Genomic DNA, 16,749 nt, shown 5'->3' on the forward strand with positions numbered 1-16,749 from the left:
GTACATCTATGTGTGTGCGTATCCACCTCTTTTTGTCTTGCTTTGTTGCATTAAATGTAGTGTTTGACCGTAAAAGTAGGTTGATTTCTATCTTGTTGAAAAAGTTGGAAACAAACCGACGGACATCGACCGTTGCTGTGTCAGAGACTTTGTTATCAGTGGTGTTTTCAAGGCAGCGTAATGAAAAGCATTTTTTCCCCCCCGATGAGGTGGGCTGCACCCCTCTCCCCCCCCCCCCCCCCCCCCTTACCACCCCACAGTCAACACAGCACATCTAATGTGATTTCAACACTTGCAGCTGGAAGAAAAGAGAGCTTTGTTTTTGAAACGTAGATGGTGAGATAGATGAAGGACAGGTCTTCGCTCAGGCACGGCTCGGTTTCTGATATCTCCCAGTGCACTCTGGGAAACGCGGTTCTCAGCTCTCAAGGCTCATGAAGGCGACCACCTGCTCCAGCTTGAAGGCCAGTCTCTGTTTCCTGGCAACGTCATCCTGCTCCAGCGCGCTCACAATCTACCCAAAGGAGACATAACAGTACCAATCAGACCTGGGGCAAATACCCAACAGTTTTGGATTCAAATATTTTTCTACATTTTACAGAGCTTGTCTGGTGTATTAGAACTTACTAAATACTCCCAGAAAGTGCAAGCCCCTCCTGCTGGCCTACTTGGTTGGTTCAATTGCACCAGGCAAGATCAACTGAGCACAGGAAACTATTTGAATCTGAAACTATTTTGTATTTGGTCCCAATTATTATTTCATATAACCAAATGTTTTTCAAACATTACAGACATATCATCACATGTTCATGAGGAAAGTTTCTTTGCATTCTCAATATGTTTTTCTGATATAGAAATACCATTACAAGCGGATAACTTCACAGAAATATTGAGAGAAATTTATTGTATGTGTAAGCTGATGATTGTTCGAAAATCTGCCGGGTAAAAGCATAGTGTCATTAGTCTAGAGTATTTTTATAGCCCTGGTGCAGCCAAAGCAGACATTAGGATTCATTTATTAACTTTAAAATGCGATAATGTCTTTGGGGTCTTCTTTAAAGGTCAAAAGAATAGTTAAGGCTGGAATGTCCAAATCTCCAAATGCTTGTGACTTTGGACTGTGACTTAAGCTGTATAAACTCTTTTACGATCCTTAGAGTTTATGGCTAATGTTACTATTTTGAAAATAAATAAATTATGACCATGTAATTACTTTGCATGTCATTCATTGTTATTGTAGAAAATGTATCCCAGGACATGTCATCGTGTTATTCTTTGAGAGATTTGACACACAAACACACTGTCTAATCTAAGTTTTATCTAAAGCTTAACTAACATCAGCCTGCATAAATGATACCATTCATGTTCAATCATAGGAGATGTTACTGTAATTATACAAGCCCAGTATTTACCATTTAATAATTTGACACCTCCTATTTCTTGCTTCTAGCACTTATTATACAACTTATTATGAAACTATACAATTTAGTTCATTTTATGTATGATTTGCATGATATAATATCCATGCACTGTATAATACATTCAAATAAATCGAACATGTCAGTAATTGGTACGTTATGTTAATTCTGACATTAAAAGGTAGAACTTGTACAGTTCTGTTATCAGATGCCATGTCCCTAAGGTCATAAAAAGAATATAAAATTACACAATTGTATTACTCATATAAAGATCCCTTACTGTAAAATGGCACATTTCCATTTACTAAAAATGTCACTGTGGAATATCCAGCAAATGGTCCTGAACTATGCTATAGCTATTCATTACTGCTGAATGCACTTTAGATTAGGCATTTCAGTCTCCACACAGTGGTCTCTGGGACCTGGGAGAGCTGGGGGATTGTGGGACAGCGTACCTCCTCGCTGTACTTGCCCACGTAGGAGTAAATCTCGCTGAGGGAGCTCATGCTGTTGAACTCGTGCATGTGCATGCGGGACTGCTCCGCCAGGTATGCGTTCATGTCCTGGTCACTGATGGCCGGCATTCTGCTGATGTCTGAGTAGTACCTGCGGAACAGAAAGTGATGCATGGAGTCAGCACGGAGTCGAGAGGGAGAATACACACACACACACACACACACACCTGCACAGTCTTGCCAGAAGACTGAGATACACATCGACGAGCGCCCTTCTTGAATGGGCCATAACAAGTGCCGGGTGCGCTTGTTGAGCCACTGCCATTTCATTGGCTCTTACAGAGATGTCACCATGGCGACAGTGAAAACACTTACTTACAGACAAAAGTATATACAGTATATATATTGATTTCTTAAATAATTAATTTTAAGTTAAAAATGAGTGATGAGATTCAAAATTTGCCTGTCATTTTACACAGAATTCAATAAAAAAAATGTTAAACTTTAAAATGTTAAATCTATCTGATTAAACATCACAAAGTTCATAAGATCAAACCTTCGCTGACTGAGAAGATGCCCAATACTACAAGACAGATGACTGATATGACAGGAGAAACTGACAGTCGCATCTTTCCAATTTCATCAATTCCATAATCAACTTTCCTTCAATTTTCTTTTTTTTTCAGCTGATTAAGTATGAAACGTCTTTTTGAGAGGGGTTGAGGGCCTATTGAGCATAAAAGATTTACATTGGGAGTGACAGGTGCCCCCTTGTCATCTCTCCTGCTCCATTACGCGTCTCCGTTAGATTGCCTTCGCAGACTGAGCAGCCCTGGAGGACAGCTATAAGCACTAAAGGCTTTCAGTAGCCTTTTGCCCTTGTAAAGAGAATTTAAATGGAGCTGCAAACTCTAAAGGACACTTAGTGGGGTATCTCCCCCCCCACCCCCCCCCACCCCCTCTCCCACTCCAGACTTTCCAGAAGGTTCTCTCTGACTCCAGACAAAAGATCACTGGAGGAGGGGTAGTAATCAGTCACTGTCAACTGCAGCTGGGCAGGCCCTGTCAGCTCGTTAATTAAACTCAATCATTTACATTTTTAATGCCCGCCACTTGACATATTCTAAGCACCCCAAATCACGCTTGATAATAGTCTTGCGTGTTCCGCAAATGAGGAGCAGGCGGCATATAGCGCGTTACCTGGGTAACTTGAGGGCAGGTGTCCTTTCTAGTGCATTCTGGGTCGTCATGAAGAGAGGGAGCGTGCTACTGTACTCTCAGATGGCTCTACATTAGCTAAGAGCTTTACGGTTTTATAGCCTTTAGGTGGTAACAGCATTGTAGAAACAGATGGAAACTGCTGTGTTTGATTGTCTCAGAAGGGCTCTTCACAGTGAGATAATGCTGACCAGACAGACCTAAATGGGCCAGGACAGGTTTGTGTAATGTACTTTTGACATGGTGGCAGCAGTGGTATGAGATATATGGATGGACTGAGAAGCATTGGGGTGCATTACTTAGGTATCCACATAGTTGTCAGAACTTCTTGAACCAAAAGATCTTGAAAAACTGATACTGTGCAACAAAGACTCTCATTTGATCCTATTTAGAGGCCTGATCCAAAATGGTGCCTGGACTGAATTTTTATTCTGCAGCCATTAGCTTACTTCACCTGGTTCCTTATTCATTATTTTAGCCACTTCCAACCTGACTGTACTGTGTTTTGAGGTTGGCTAATGTTACCACACTGGCTTCATAAACCAATAACACCCTCTTGAATTTAAATAAACATTGTTAAGAAAGCTCACAGAAAAACACTTTCCTCAGAATTACATGACAGTGGGTTGTTGTTTTGCTGAGCAAACCTAAAATAAAATATTAGGTTTAAAATATAGATAAAAACTTCGTAAAAAGAAAGACAAAAATAAGAAAAACATTCTGCATTTTTTGTTCAAACCATTATTTTTTGGAGTGCTGAGACTTCTGAGCTGAGATAATTTGTTTCCTTACAAGAGGCGGAATAAATCTAACAATATACCATGGGGCTTAGCACTCCACCCAAATGTTTTTGTGAATCTCACCAGATCTGTCTTGATGATGAATAGTTTACCATACACACTCTTTACTCCACTGTAATGGTTGATAAACCGATCGCCCATGCAAAGAAAGAAAGGTAAAGCTACAGCGCTGTATATAACCTTAATTTACCTATATAAACATCCAGAATTCCTAAGTTTATTTAAAGCCCACCTATTTTCACCTCTCCTTAGTTGCCCAGGGGAGCCTCCACAGAGTTTCACAGCTGCCACAGTTGGTAGAAACATTAGCAGTGTGCGATGCTCGTGTGAGGAAGAGAGCGGAAGGCACAACGCAGAACGGCACACACACAGAGAAAATAGGGCCTCTGCAGCTCTGTACCACCAACAAAGTGCTTCAGACGAATGAAGGGGCCATCATAATGACTGTAATTGCAATCACAATAATATCACAATCATAATTATTGTAATAGTAAACTGCAGGAAATGCCTTTCCTGCATTAATTTCATTAATGTGTTAATGTCTTAGACTCTTTTCCCCTCGAGTGTTGCTGTGTCTGGATTTAGAGCTGAGAAGGCCGAGGGTCTGTGTGATTATGACCGCTCATGCAGAACAAGAGCGCTGTCCTTTTCCAGACTGGAGCTTATTCTTCAGCGCCTCCAGCCTCCTTGCTGCAGTACTGAAGAATTATTTTTGATGAAGACAGCTTCACCCAGACTAATCCATTCATTTTGCACAAGTTATGCATTCCGCAACCTAATTTATTCTGGTTACATACAGAATTATTTTATTTCATTTAAACTCACATAAACTCTTTGCTCTAGAGTCCAGCAGCAGCACCCACTCCTGAAAACCAAGCGACATGATAGGCGAGAATGTTTGGGGAGTTTTTTCTCAGCACTGTTTGAGAGCTTTTTTCTACCTCACATGCTTGCTATTTTGGGCTCAGGTCTGGTGCTCGCTCTTCTGCTACTTCTGCAGGAAGCTCTATGCAAAGGAAACTGAATTGACCTGAATTCGGATGAAAGTAGCCAATTGCAGGGAGAGCGAAGCGTACCTGAACGCCGCTCTCCGATTGGACGAGACCCCAGCAGCGAACAGCGCAGCGGTAAATCTTAGCGGCTGCCGTTGATTAATTGTGACATGTATTGTAATCCCTCCGGGCGTATAGGCTCGTGTCTGAGCGAACACCTGTTTACCAAACGCGCCGTGACCGCGCCTCGCTTCCCGCCAAAACGCTCCCACGTCTCTCAGGTACGGCGCGCCTCGCTCCCGCCGCGAGTACGAAGACGTAACCCGGACAAAAGCGCCGGTGTTTGTTTCCTCCGCCGCCTCCTCCGCCCCGCTCTGCCCTCCGGTGTTTGTGGGTTTTTTGCGAAGCACCTCAGGCAGATTACCGGGACAAAACGTCGCAATCACGGCTGCATTCATCGTCGCGACGTTCGCGGCTTTCCAGCCGGAACGGCGGCGTCCGGAACGCGCCGCGGTTGTGTCGCCGACGACTTCACAACATTACCGCTGCGTTAGGGGAGCGTTACCAGGACGCTATCTGCCATCTTGGCAGCGCCGCTGATTTATGTCCGCTCCGGAACGGAGAGGGAGCGACGCATCCTCGGCTGGCGCGCACGGGGGGGGAAACACGCACTGCACCGGGGGCCGAGGAGCACATGTTGTGTCAGGAGCCGTTTCATTGGCTGTCAGGGAGCTGTCACCGCGGTGACGCTGAGTGGGAGGCGCAGACGCCCAGGTGTGAAGCGGAGATTGAGGTGACAACACCCAGGCGGGCGAGCGAAGTCTGGAAGGCCGAGAAAGCATGTGACAGTTTAATTTACAGGGCCCCGCACTTCATTGTGTGACGAGGGAGAGAGAGAGTGAGAGAGAGAAAGAGAGAGAGAAGGAGAGGGAGGGAGAGAGAGGGAGAGAGAGAGAGAGCAATGCACAGCAAATGTAGCTTGCTTTAACGTGCACACAATGGACAAGGTACTGTAGCCAATCATTCATACTTTATAGTCTGTAATTTATATTCAATTTCGGGCTACCTTTCGTCATATGTCAGTTGCGTCCGGCAAATCCTACGGAGCAAGCTTCTGTTGAGTAAGATTGGTAAGATTTATTTTTCGTTGACAGTGGTCCCAGGCCGGGTAATCACACGGCGCAGAATGCCTGGTGCGGAACGCGGCGATTAGAATCTTATCACAAGCAAAATTTAATGCGGTTGCCAAGAGTGGTCAGCTGCCACAGCTCTTAATGCCATCTGACACATAATTTATTCTGCTGCTGGAGGTCAACATAGGAAATGGAAAGACGAATTGAGTGACTTGAGGACAGGCCTGTTAATAACACTCTACTAGAGAACAGCCCTGTTATTAATGCTGCACTGGAGTTTGGTCCTGAGCAGGGGTGCTGTACGGAGGGGGAGAGGGGGTTAGGGTTGTTCCAAGGGCCCTGAATGACAGGGACCCTCAAAATATATCAGGACATGTCACGGGATTTTCTGGGCTGGGGCGGTGGAGCCCAATGTCAGATTTCATGGGCCCCAAAATCTCTGGTGGCACCCAGGCCCTGACGACCAAAAATACACTGAGAAACATTTTCTGTAATTTGTAATATAGGCTTTTAAAAAACTGAGATCACATTTGTGATGGGTTGAGAAGAGAGCGCTAAAATACATCACGACTGTGAATTAATTTCATTTTTAGTTTTCCAAACCCTTGCGTTATTAACCCAGAATGCCCTCCATCCAGCATATTTGCAGGCGTATTCATCTCCCCTGCTTCACAGTCAGAATCAGGCTTTACTTAGCAGATCTCAGCTGAGAGAGGCTGGACTGCGTGCTCCTAATTACAACCAGAACGGCTCTGCACCGTTTCCTCTGGGGCTCGGAGGTTTTTAAACGGCTTCTCTCCATACAGAACCCATTTCGAGTAAGATACAGGCCCTCCACCGCCCAACAGCCCACTCCCCCCACCGAAAGAAGAAGATAAATAAATACATTAAATATCCTCCCTACAAATTCACAGATACTGACAGATAAATAACAGAATCCTCCATTACTTAGCTCTGCGCCTGCAAACAAAAGATATATTCTGTCCTTAGGCCCATATTGCTTTTTTCCACTGCAAAAAAAAAAACCCTCCCTTTTTTAACTTTTTAACTGCTTCGGAGGCCTCATATTTTATTCAGCGATGCGCCAAATAAATTTAATAAAACTCTCATTTTAACAAATTACCAACACTGCCGCCTACCATTCTCATAAAGGCGTGCATGTTTTGTACATTAAAAACAGGACGGGGCTGCCCGCCCCCAGCACTCCCGTTTACTCACACTGTAGTTTAATTTGAAATGTACTCCTGGCTCATACATCACCGCATTCCCTGTGTGTGAGCGGCAGCAAGGCAACAGCGACCCGCTTTATTACTGCTGGTAATGAAAGCCGGGGGAGGATATGGGCTCTGTGCGCAGTGTGGGGGGGGGGGGGGGGGTTGAGGTCTCTCAGTTCAAATCTACAGTTGTTATGCACCAAACCCCCCCTTAACCTACAGTATTAGATCGCATTAACTATTTAGCAATTGCTTTTAATGTTATCAGTTACCCTGTTCGGGTGAGTTATAGCTACAGTAGCTACCGTAGCTACAAGGAGCTATGAGACTTATAGCTACAGCAGCTATCGTACAATTTCACTTCTCAAGCAAACAGTAATCTAAGACTAATACATAAGCTAATATCTTCTGCTTGAGAGAAAAAACACGTCTTATTGCAAGACATGTTTAAAATAATAATAATTACTCATTTTTGGCAGTGCACTCACTACCTTCACCTTATTCTACCACATACCTAAGAGAGAGTCTTACTTTTCCTGCATACTGAAGGGTCATCCGTCATGACCGGCAGTCTCATATTCAGAGTATATTTTCATACACTGTTGTGCTCATTAGAGAGTTCAGCTGTTCCCAGAGCTTTACAGAAGACATTTCCCACTTGAACTGATGAATCTTTGAGAAGCTTCCAGAGGACAGGGATTTAATTTGGTTACCTGAGGAAATAACCTTTGAAAAGCCACTCAGCATCTAGGTTTTACACTGTCCTATCCGCTGCACTAGATTGTAATGTTATTTTATTGAATTCAGCTTGATGTACTGAGGCTTAGTTTGAACACCCGTTTTGCCATGAATAAACTGAATTTCAGGAGATCATCAAGGCTAAAAATAGTCATGTACCACACAGAAGTGCTATTTAATAAAGTCCATAACATGCCCAGAACTAATCAATCTGGACAAAAAACGAAATTTGGCTCTGAAGGCTTGTCTCCCCATTCCTAGGTTGTTGCTGTGCTTGGGAGACAGAGAGACTAGAGGGATCATGCTGTTCTCTAATTCCTAATCCACCACACACGATCAGTCACACTTTATAGCACGGATCATCAACTCTGGCCCTTGCATCCAAATTCAGCCCTGGTTTTCTTTTCTCCCAGTTAAAGGGAGGGTGGAAAACCAGCAGCTCTCGGTCCGGTCCTTGAGGATCATCACCATTCTTTCCAGGCTAGTCCTCACCTCTCCACCCAGCTCTTGTAGCTGGGGATGTCCTTGGCGTACAGCAGCTTGTTGGAGGGGGAGTCCTTGCCCAGCCGGTGCTCGGAGGTGGAGCAGGAGTCCATGAAGGTCTGGGCCACCACCGACAGGCAGGCGTCCGTGATGCTGCTCTTGTGGATGTCGAAGACGAACTGCGGGTTCTTGATCACGTTCACCCAGAACCTCAGAGGTAGGCTAGGAGAAGAACAGAGGCCTCCAGTTAACATCATACCCCAAGGACAAAGAGAACTGGCAAACAACCCCGGGTCCAGCACAAAAGACCATACTGAGATGTGTTTTCCTGTCTACAGTTGGAAGTCGATTTTTGACCCATCTGAACCGCAATAAAACCGACTTCTAAGCACGGTAGAAGAAGCACTGTTCAAGTTCAGTGAGTCCCTGATGTCCTCCAGTTATAGGGTTGAATGAGCCTCACTCTCCATCACTGGGGGTAAACTACTGCAAACCACAGAGATTAGAAGCCTCCTTCATAGATACTTCACAGTTGATATTATGCTCCCAAATATCTGGAATGCATTCAGCTCTATTAAACATTTTAGTCCTATACTAGAGAGAAGGAGGCAGTCTCCTTCTGCGGCGGGTTCATGGCTGTAAGGAGCCATTTCATTCCTGATATTGCCTTTTCTGACGTGCACTGTATGTGCACCTCTTAAAAAGGCCTATCTGTGTTTATTCTGCTGCAGTTAATGGTCATGTACTAAGTTCAGGAGCTGTTGCATGTCAGCGGTCAGATGACGTCAGTTGCTGATTGGAGAGCGTGTAGCTGCCGTGTGTCTGCTCTCAGCAGCTCTCATTATTCCTGCAACAGCAGCAGCCTGAGTGGCTTCACTTAGGCAGATGCTTCAGCAACAAAGATGAACAGGACAGCTGGAGCGGTAGCCTGTGCTTCAAACATCAAAGCGGAAAAAAAACAAAACAAACGCAATCATCTCGGCCCTCCTGTCCCTTACGCAACGTCACTCGTGTGTGACAACTACGACAAAAGAGGATTTGGGGAAAAACCCTGTATTATGGCTTCAAATTAATCTGGAGGAATCTTCGGGGATTAGCGCGAGGATCAGAAAGGATATTAACACCGCCGATTGTCGACAATCTGCCACAGCTGGCCACGGCGGATAGCGGTATGTCCTGGGGAACGGGAACAATATTAATACACGTCCTCTCGCGTTTGTCTTTGGACTTATCAAAATAACATTAAGGGCGCAGTGGACCCAGAATATGGATATCGGGGAAAAAATAAAAAAAGAAAGAAGAAAATGCCGTCTCCAGCAGAGCGGCAGCGGAAAAACACAAGAGAAACGCAGCGTTGCTCATGACACACCAGGGCCGGATCAAAGAACGGCGTGGCGTTTATCAATGGAAGCCATGTCGCGCCTGCGTAGCTCCCAGGGTCAGGGCTAATCCGGCTTCCTCTGATGTGAAGCTGCTTCCCGCTCTGGACAAGGACGACAGGCCATTACCAAGCTATTACCCCAATTCATTTCTGCAGCAGGACCCGCCAGGCAACAATGTTTTTATCTTTATATACTCGACTAATACCTGTCAAACCCAGACGAGAGTGGGCTTACTGATCTATACTAATAACCAAGCACATCCAGAGAAGGGCAGGGCGACTAATTTGCACTAATGCGTGTTCGAGGGGCTGTAGCTATGTTGTGAATGCCCACAGAAAGACTAGGGTCTCATAAATGATATGTCTCCTGATACCATCTGTCATGTGTAATATGCTGTATGTGTTCAGACTCGTCACCCACAAGAAGGGGTTTGGACAACCCCTGATTTACATGTAAGAGGCATTTATGGTGGAAAGTGAGGTTCGGTTTTACACCGAGTGGCATGTACTCCGCATTGATTGACCCCCCCACCTACTCCGCGCACACACATGCACATGCAAAGCTTCCTCCTTAATCTCGGTGGATTGAGCATGACCACTGTATCAATTAAGACTTTCTTAAGCGCAGTGAAACATGCATGCGGGCTAGGGACCGGATCGTTGTATTTAGACCGAGGGCGATTTAAACGGGAATTAATTCTGCTTCTGTGTTTATTCATCTTCGGCCAAGGCCGGCCTCTGGCACTGCGAGCAGTGTTCCTGCCTCCCTCCCACCGGCCGGGCAGAAGCAATACTGACGGGGCTTCAGGCTGACCGATCCTTTTCTTGTTCCTTCCACATCTCTCACACTCTCTGTGGAAATAGGAATGACACCATGTGACCCTCTCTGGGAGAACATTATTAGACTCTACCTGTTCATTTGTAGTGTGTTGCCGGGCGACCTGAGACGTGCCCCACCACAGCTCTTAAAAACACTGCAGTGCAGGCTTTTTACTTTGGACTCAACGGTGCATGGTGACTGATATTTGGGACTCAACAACTAAGCTGACTGATATTTGGGACTCTATGGTCCACAGTAACTATTATTTGGGACTCTATAGCCCACAGTAACTGATATTTGGGACTCTATAGCCCACAGTGACTGATATTTTGGACTCTATGGTCCACAGTAACTGATGTTTGGGACTCTATAGCCCACAGTAAACTGATATTTGGGACTCTATAGGCCACAGTGACTGATATTTTGGACTCTATGTTCCACAGTAACTGATATTTGGGACTCTATAGCCCACAGTAACTGATATTTGGGAGTCTATAGCCCACAGAGACTGATATTTTGGACTCTATGGTCCACAGTGACTGATATTTGGGACTCTATAGCCCACAGTAACTGATATTTGGGACCGAGCAGTCTACGGTGACTGATTTTGATTCTTGGTTTTTCAATGGGACCACAATAATTCAAACGTGGATTCAATACCTGTAATCTGGTATCACCCTTCTGGTCTGTGTTCTTGAGCATCGAGTCATTGGCTCACCACAAATCCAATCCGTGCTCGTAGTCGCTAAGCTTGGAGCACAGACTGGGTTTCCGACGGAAGCCTGTTTTTTCGCAAACCACTGAATGAACACAATTAAAAAATATTGTTTCAATTCCAAGCCTATTTCTCCTCTTGGCTTCTGCAACTCCATGGGATTTTACACTTTACAACGAGAGAGTCACTTGTTATTTCGCAAAAGCACCTCATCAATAAGCACTGATGCGTGGGCGGGCATCTACCCCGGTGCTCCACCACACTCCACCAATTAAAACGCACACAGTCGAGAGAGGAAACGAAGCTGTTACACGCCGCGTGAATCAACGCGCAGCCCTACGAGAGACCTGAAGCTTATCTGCCGAGATAAGACCGAGCCAGAGAACTCAGGGGTTAGAGGTTAATGGCGAGTAGCTCACCACTGCAGTGGGCACAGCTACGACGACTGAAGCTGAGCCACCGTGAGTTAGCTGTAGACACTCCATTTTAGGGGAGAGGCAAATGTTTGCCTATTATCATATTACAGACTGACAGATGACAGAGGGTTACATTTCAAGCTTCCTCTGGCAGAATGAAAAGCATAGGTTACCGCGAGGACATTTTCAGTTCCCTCAGAGAGGCACTCTGCGTTCTAACACAGACTGCGTGAGTGTGAAATCGAATTTCACCGGGGAACGGCACGACCCACTTCTCCTCCCGCCTGGTTTCTCTCTCTCCTTTTCTCCCCTCTCTCCTAGCGAAGCTACACTTTGATTAGGGAGGCAGACAGCTTTTTGTCTTTGTGAAGCTCTGGTGTGATTAGCACTGTGGAATTTTTTCCTTCTTTGTGAAAAAAGGTGCACTATTTTGGGCCACAGAATTATTTTTGTGCAATAGCCCGTGCTTAAGCTCTGCGGCACTGCTGAGAGTGCTGTGATCTAGCGCATAGCAGGATCAGCCAATACAGGGATTCATCAAATCACTCCTCACTCACACACACACACTCGCACACAAAATCACACACGCACTCATGCTCCCACACACACACCACACACACGCATCACAGACACACACACACACACATGCTCACATACACACACACACACACACACACAAACACACACACTCATTCTCACACACACACACACACACAAACAAACAGACACATGCACACACCTTTATTCATGGTTTATCATAGTGCTTCTGCAGGGCTCAATAGTGTTTAGCACAATGCAGTTTAAAATGTTTACAGGCCTGCAGTGCTGTACTGCACTGGGGTGATAACGATTCAGGCTGCAAAAGCAGGGCCAATTTAACAAGGCTGCGGATGAGAATTCATTAAAGTTTACCACCTTGTTCTATCTGTGACGAGAAAGGCGGCGTGGATTTAAGCGCCCAGTAAGAGATTCAATAAGACCGCTGAAGTCACAGCCTGTTAACATCCATGACTGTTGTTCTCTGCGCAAAAGAAAAGCTTGTTCTTCAGTGGGATACACAGAAGGAGCAGATCGAACTGAAAGACATCAGTGCACTAACATAAAATAATCCAGACCAAAATCCTTTCATCAAATGCGCATGCGTTATGCATTATTAAGATACTACCATTCTCATTCTGGACTGGATTAGCACAGCAGTCCATCTTTCACTGCCTTAGTGTCAGAGAGACTCCTCAGAATGTCTAATCCATATATTAAACATGTATAACACCTTTGTTAACGTGCTATAACATCTTTATAAATCACTTCCAAGCACATACAGTGCTTTATGACTCCAATAATACATGGTAAGTACAGTACTACTATCAAATGAATGATTCATAAAGACATTATTGAGTGGCAACAGAGCTATTGCACAGGCATTCATAATAGCTTTGGCAATACACTCAGGAAAATATGACCGTATGGTTACCTTCTTATATCAATTATGCATATATAGGTGCACAGTACTCCCTGAGATGCAAGTTTGAAGTATCAGATTTATAATATACTGTAAATAAATGAAAAAATATTTGAGAAAAGAGACTCCATATAAGGGGATTACTACTTTCGGCATTCCCTTTTAATAAAGATTGGCTCAGTAGTGCAGTAGAGCATCCTGATCATCAGAATAGCTTTTTGACATTCCTGAGAAACAGCGGCTTTGAAAAATATAGCATCACATTTGAATTAGCAAGATTCTGATCGAGATTAGATGTGTGCACATTCAACATTCCCTTGTTGGCTTCTGAAGAAGGCAAATGTGGTAGACTGACAAAATAATGGTAGTTCAAATGATAACTGTGAAGTGGAGTCAATCTATAAATATTACATCTGCGGCACGGCTTCTGCAATCTTCCGTCCAAAGGCATGGCACTCTTTTCTTCTCCGAACAGCGACGGTTGCGTCGAGACCAAAGAATGCTGGGTCATTAGTGTTTCTCTGAAGACAAGAGCTAAGTTTTGTTGTTAATTGCTGATGTGATGTTCTGACAATGTGCTAAAGTAAAGAGAGAAAAAGAAAGGTTTAAAATATGAGCAGACGTAAGTAGAGAGGAGAGCCTTGCTCTCTGACCTGACTGTCTCTCCACTCTTTTCCCACTGGTACAGAGGTATTCTCTAATTCTTCCTTTTTCCACAGAAAAATGTCAGGCTGGGTAAGCTTAGAGTTGAGACAGGGGTGGGGACAGAACAGCTGTGTGTGCAGTCTCAGCAGCGAGGCACGGGCCACCGCAATTAACGACCAGCGGGGTACGAGCCGTTTCATCGCACCGGAGCCTAGCCCCTCGGACTGAAAACGGGGAGGGCGGTGGAATCTTCCAGAAACAATCAGAGGCGACGGGGAAAAAAAGCAGCGCTGAGGGATTTCCGCTCGGCAAAACCCGACGCGCACAAAGACATCTCCGCGGAAGAGGTGACGGCGCTCCAGAGTGCGGCTCGGAATTGAGCTCGACGTGCACGTGGTGATGAATGGCCGTTTAATGTCCTCCTCTTTCCAGAGCGATTCCATTAATGTCTAATGTAAGTGAGGCCCAGGGTGCTCGCCGACAACACTTAATGCGCCCGCGAACGGCGTAATGACACGGCCAAGAAAGGAATTAGATCCATAAAGAAAGGTAAACACAACCCCCCCCCTTCACATCCATACCCACGCGCAAACACACACATCATGCGCCACTGCGAGATTTCCCCTGCCGCCATGTTGTGTTCTGCCGCGTTTGACGGGAGTGGTGAGTAATGACGGCTTCCTGGCAGAGGCTAGAGGCTAATGAGGGATTAGCGTGTCACACGCGTGCACACACGCCCACCAAGTGTTGCTTCCCCTCGTACATAAAATCGCTCATTTAACCCCAGCTCCTCCCCTGCCCAAAGGAAACGAGGTTTTAAATGAATCATCCAAAATTAATTTGGAGACAAATAAAAGACAATGTCAGAGATTGGTGAATGGGAGTAGGATATTCTTCACTGATTGCATTAAGCAGAGAAATCTATACCTCTTCAGCATGTATACCAGTTTAAGCCAATAAGCCAATCCAGGAAGTAAGTGACATGCTGTGCCATGCACACGCACACACACACACACACACACACGCACACACACACACACTTGCATCAGTGCACACACACACGTGCGCACACATACACACACACACGCACTTACACATGCATGAATACATATGCACGGACAAACACACATGCATATACACACACACACACACACACACACACACACATACACACACCTAAACTTGCATGAATGCACACACACACACACAGAGCTAGATATAGACCTCTGTGAGCTCTCCATTAAAGGGTTGACTGCTCCCTCACCCTATCTCCATCTGTACGTGTTGTGAGGTCATAAACACGCTGACAGACCCTCTCCTTTCCCTGTGATGAATGGAGGGGGCGGGACAGGGGTAAAAATGGGCCTTCTGTGAGCCCTGTCACCCCAGTGTAGGGAAGTCAGGTGTGGAGAACACCCCTCTGTGAGTGACTGACAGCCTCTCCTGGAGCCACTGTAGTAAATCACCGCACAGCCGATATCTCCACTTCACCACTTTAATTTCTCAATTAGACAATCAGGACATTTTATGGACTACTGTGTGTTAATAAACAGGGCACCGGTGTGAAACGCATTTCTCACTGCTGCCACGGCCAATGGCGTTGTGTAAAACGCGCACAATCTGGTGAACGTCTCCGCTTCGCACGAGCCGCCTGCATTCTGCTCGCCCGCCCGGCTAAAAAGCCGCAGTTACCGTAATTGCAAAATCCCGGTTACTTCTCTCTCTGAAGGTTGAGCCAATCCTCGTCTCTCCAAGGTGTAATTTAGCGGTAATGAGAATGTCCCTCAACCGTGCACGGCGCGCTAAGATGAGCCGCTCCGTCTCTCCCTGTGTGTAACGATCACTCACGCTCCGCCGCGCGCGCTCCGTTTCCCGCGATTAAACCGGCCTTCCGCGCCACGACGCCGCCGTCCTCCCCCCCAGCCCGCGGCGCCGCGAGCCGCTCCTTCCTGCCAGCAGGATAACCGCCACCGCCTTCCTCCCCAGCCAAAACGGCGCAGAGGAAAGCAGGGCCAGCGCCGTCTCCCGGCAAACAAAAGCGAGGACAAACAGGAATTAAGAGAGCCGCGGGGCTTGATTAGGGGCTACGGCGGAGGTTAGCTCGTTAGCGCGACCGTCTCTCGTGCCGGCCCGGCGTTGAGGATCTCGGTGACGGACCCGAAGGTGGGTGAGGGGAGGCGGGGGGACGCGGTGAGCGAGGGGGGGGGGGGGGGAGGTTTGGAGCAAGTGGGCCGTGTAATCACGTAGGCTCATAAACGGCGTTTATCCACAGACTCTGCTCGGAGGCCCGGGCTCTGGGCCTGCAGTATGGGAGTGTGTGAGTCTATACCGTAGCTCCAGCCAGATTGTCTGCTGCATTGAGCTCTGCAGTTCTCTCTTAGATCCCCCCCAATCTCCCCCTCCCCCTCTCCCCACTCTCACATTCATGCTAACATAATAAAAACAGGAGGAAAAATTAGCGTCGCTGTGCAAAACTAAAGACAAAATAAACAAACTGTTTGAGAGCAGTTTGTTTAATAACAGCCGTCTGAGAGCGCAAGGCATTTGAATCCCTTACGTGAGAACAAATAAATAATGTTTGTGCTGTCGGTGTGCGAGGGATGGACTGCCCTAAGGTTAGGATTATATCTAAATGGGGCCGAGGTCAGGTCGAGGTCACCTGAGGGTTAGATCAAATCCAGGTCAGGATCCAGACCTGAGTTAAAATAGTATTTACTTTTCTGTACTCTATTGATCTTGCCCAGTGTGTTTGAGCCTGTATTTGACCAAGTGAGTGGTGTTTACACTTTTGGAATCATTATATTTGTTCCAATACACCAGGAAAGTCCAATGCAGAATCTAAAACAGTATTTGAATCTAAAA

General features: G+C 46.0%; 1 protein-coding gene across 4 annotated transcripts in view; it reads right to left on the reverse strand.

Annotated features, from left to right (window-relative positions):
• Positions 1-259: 259 nt before the first annotated feature.
• Positions 260-16,749, reverse strand: part of plxna4 (plexin A4) — a 283,559-nt gene continuing 267,069 nt past the window's right edge. For all 4 annotated transcript variants that reach the window (XM_061251217.1, XM_061251214.1, XM_061251215.1 and 1 more), the window contains 3 exons: positions 8,461-8,673; positions 1,874-2,024; positions 260-514 (listed from right to left, as the gene is read on the reverse strand). In XM_061251217.1, coding sequence (XP_061107201.1) covers positions 419-514; positions 1,874-2,024; positions 8,461-8,673 — 460 coding nt within the window. In that variant the 3' untranslated portion in view covers positions 260-418. The remainder of the gene's footprint in view (positions 515-1,873; positions 2,025-8,460; positions 8,674-16,749) is intronic.

The sequence above is a fragment of the Conger conger genome, chromosome 8 (assembly GCF_963514075.1).
Source record: "Conger conger chromosome 8, fConCon1.1, whole genome shotgun sequence".
NCBI lineage: Eukaryota > Metazoa > Chordata > Actinopteri > Anguilliformes > Congridae > Conger > Conger conger.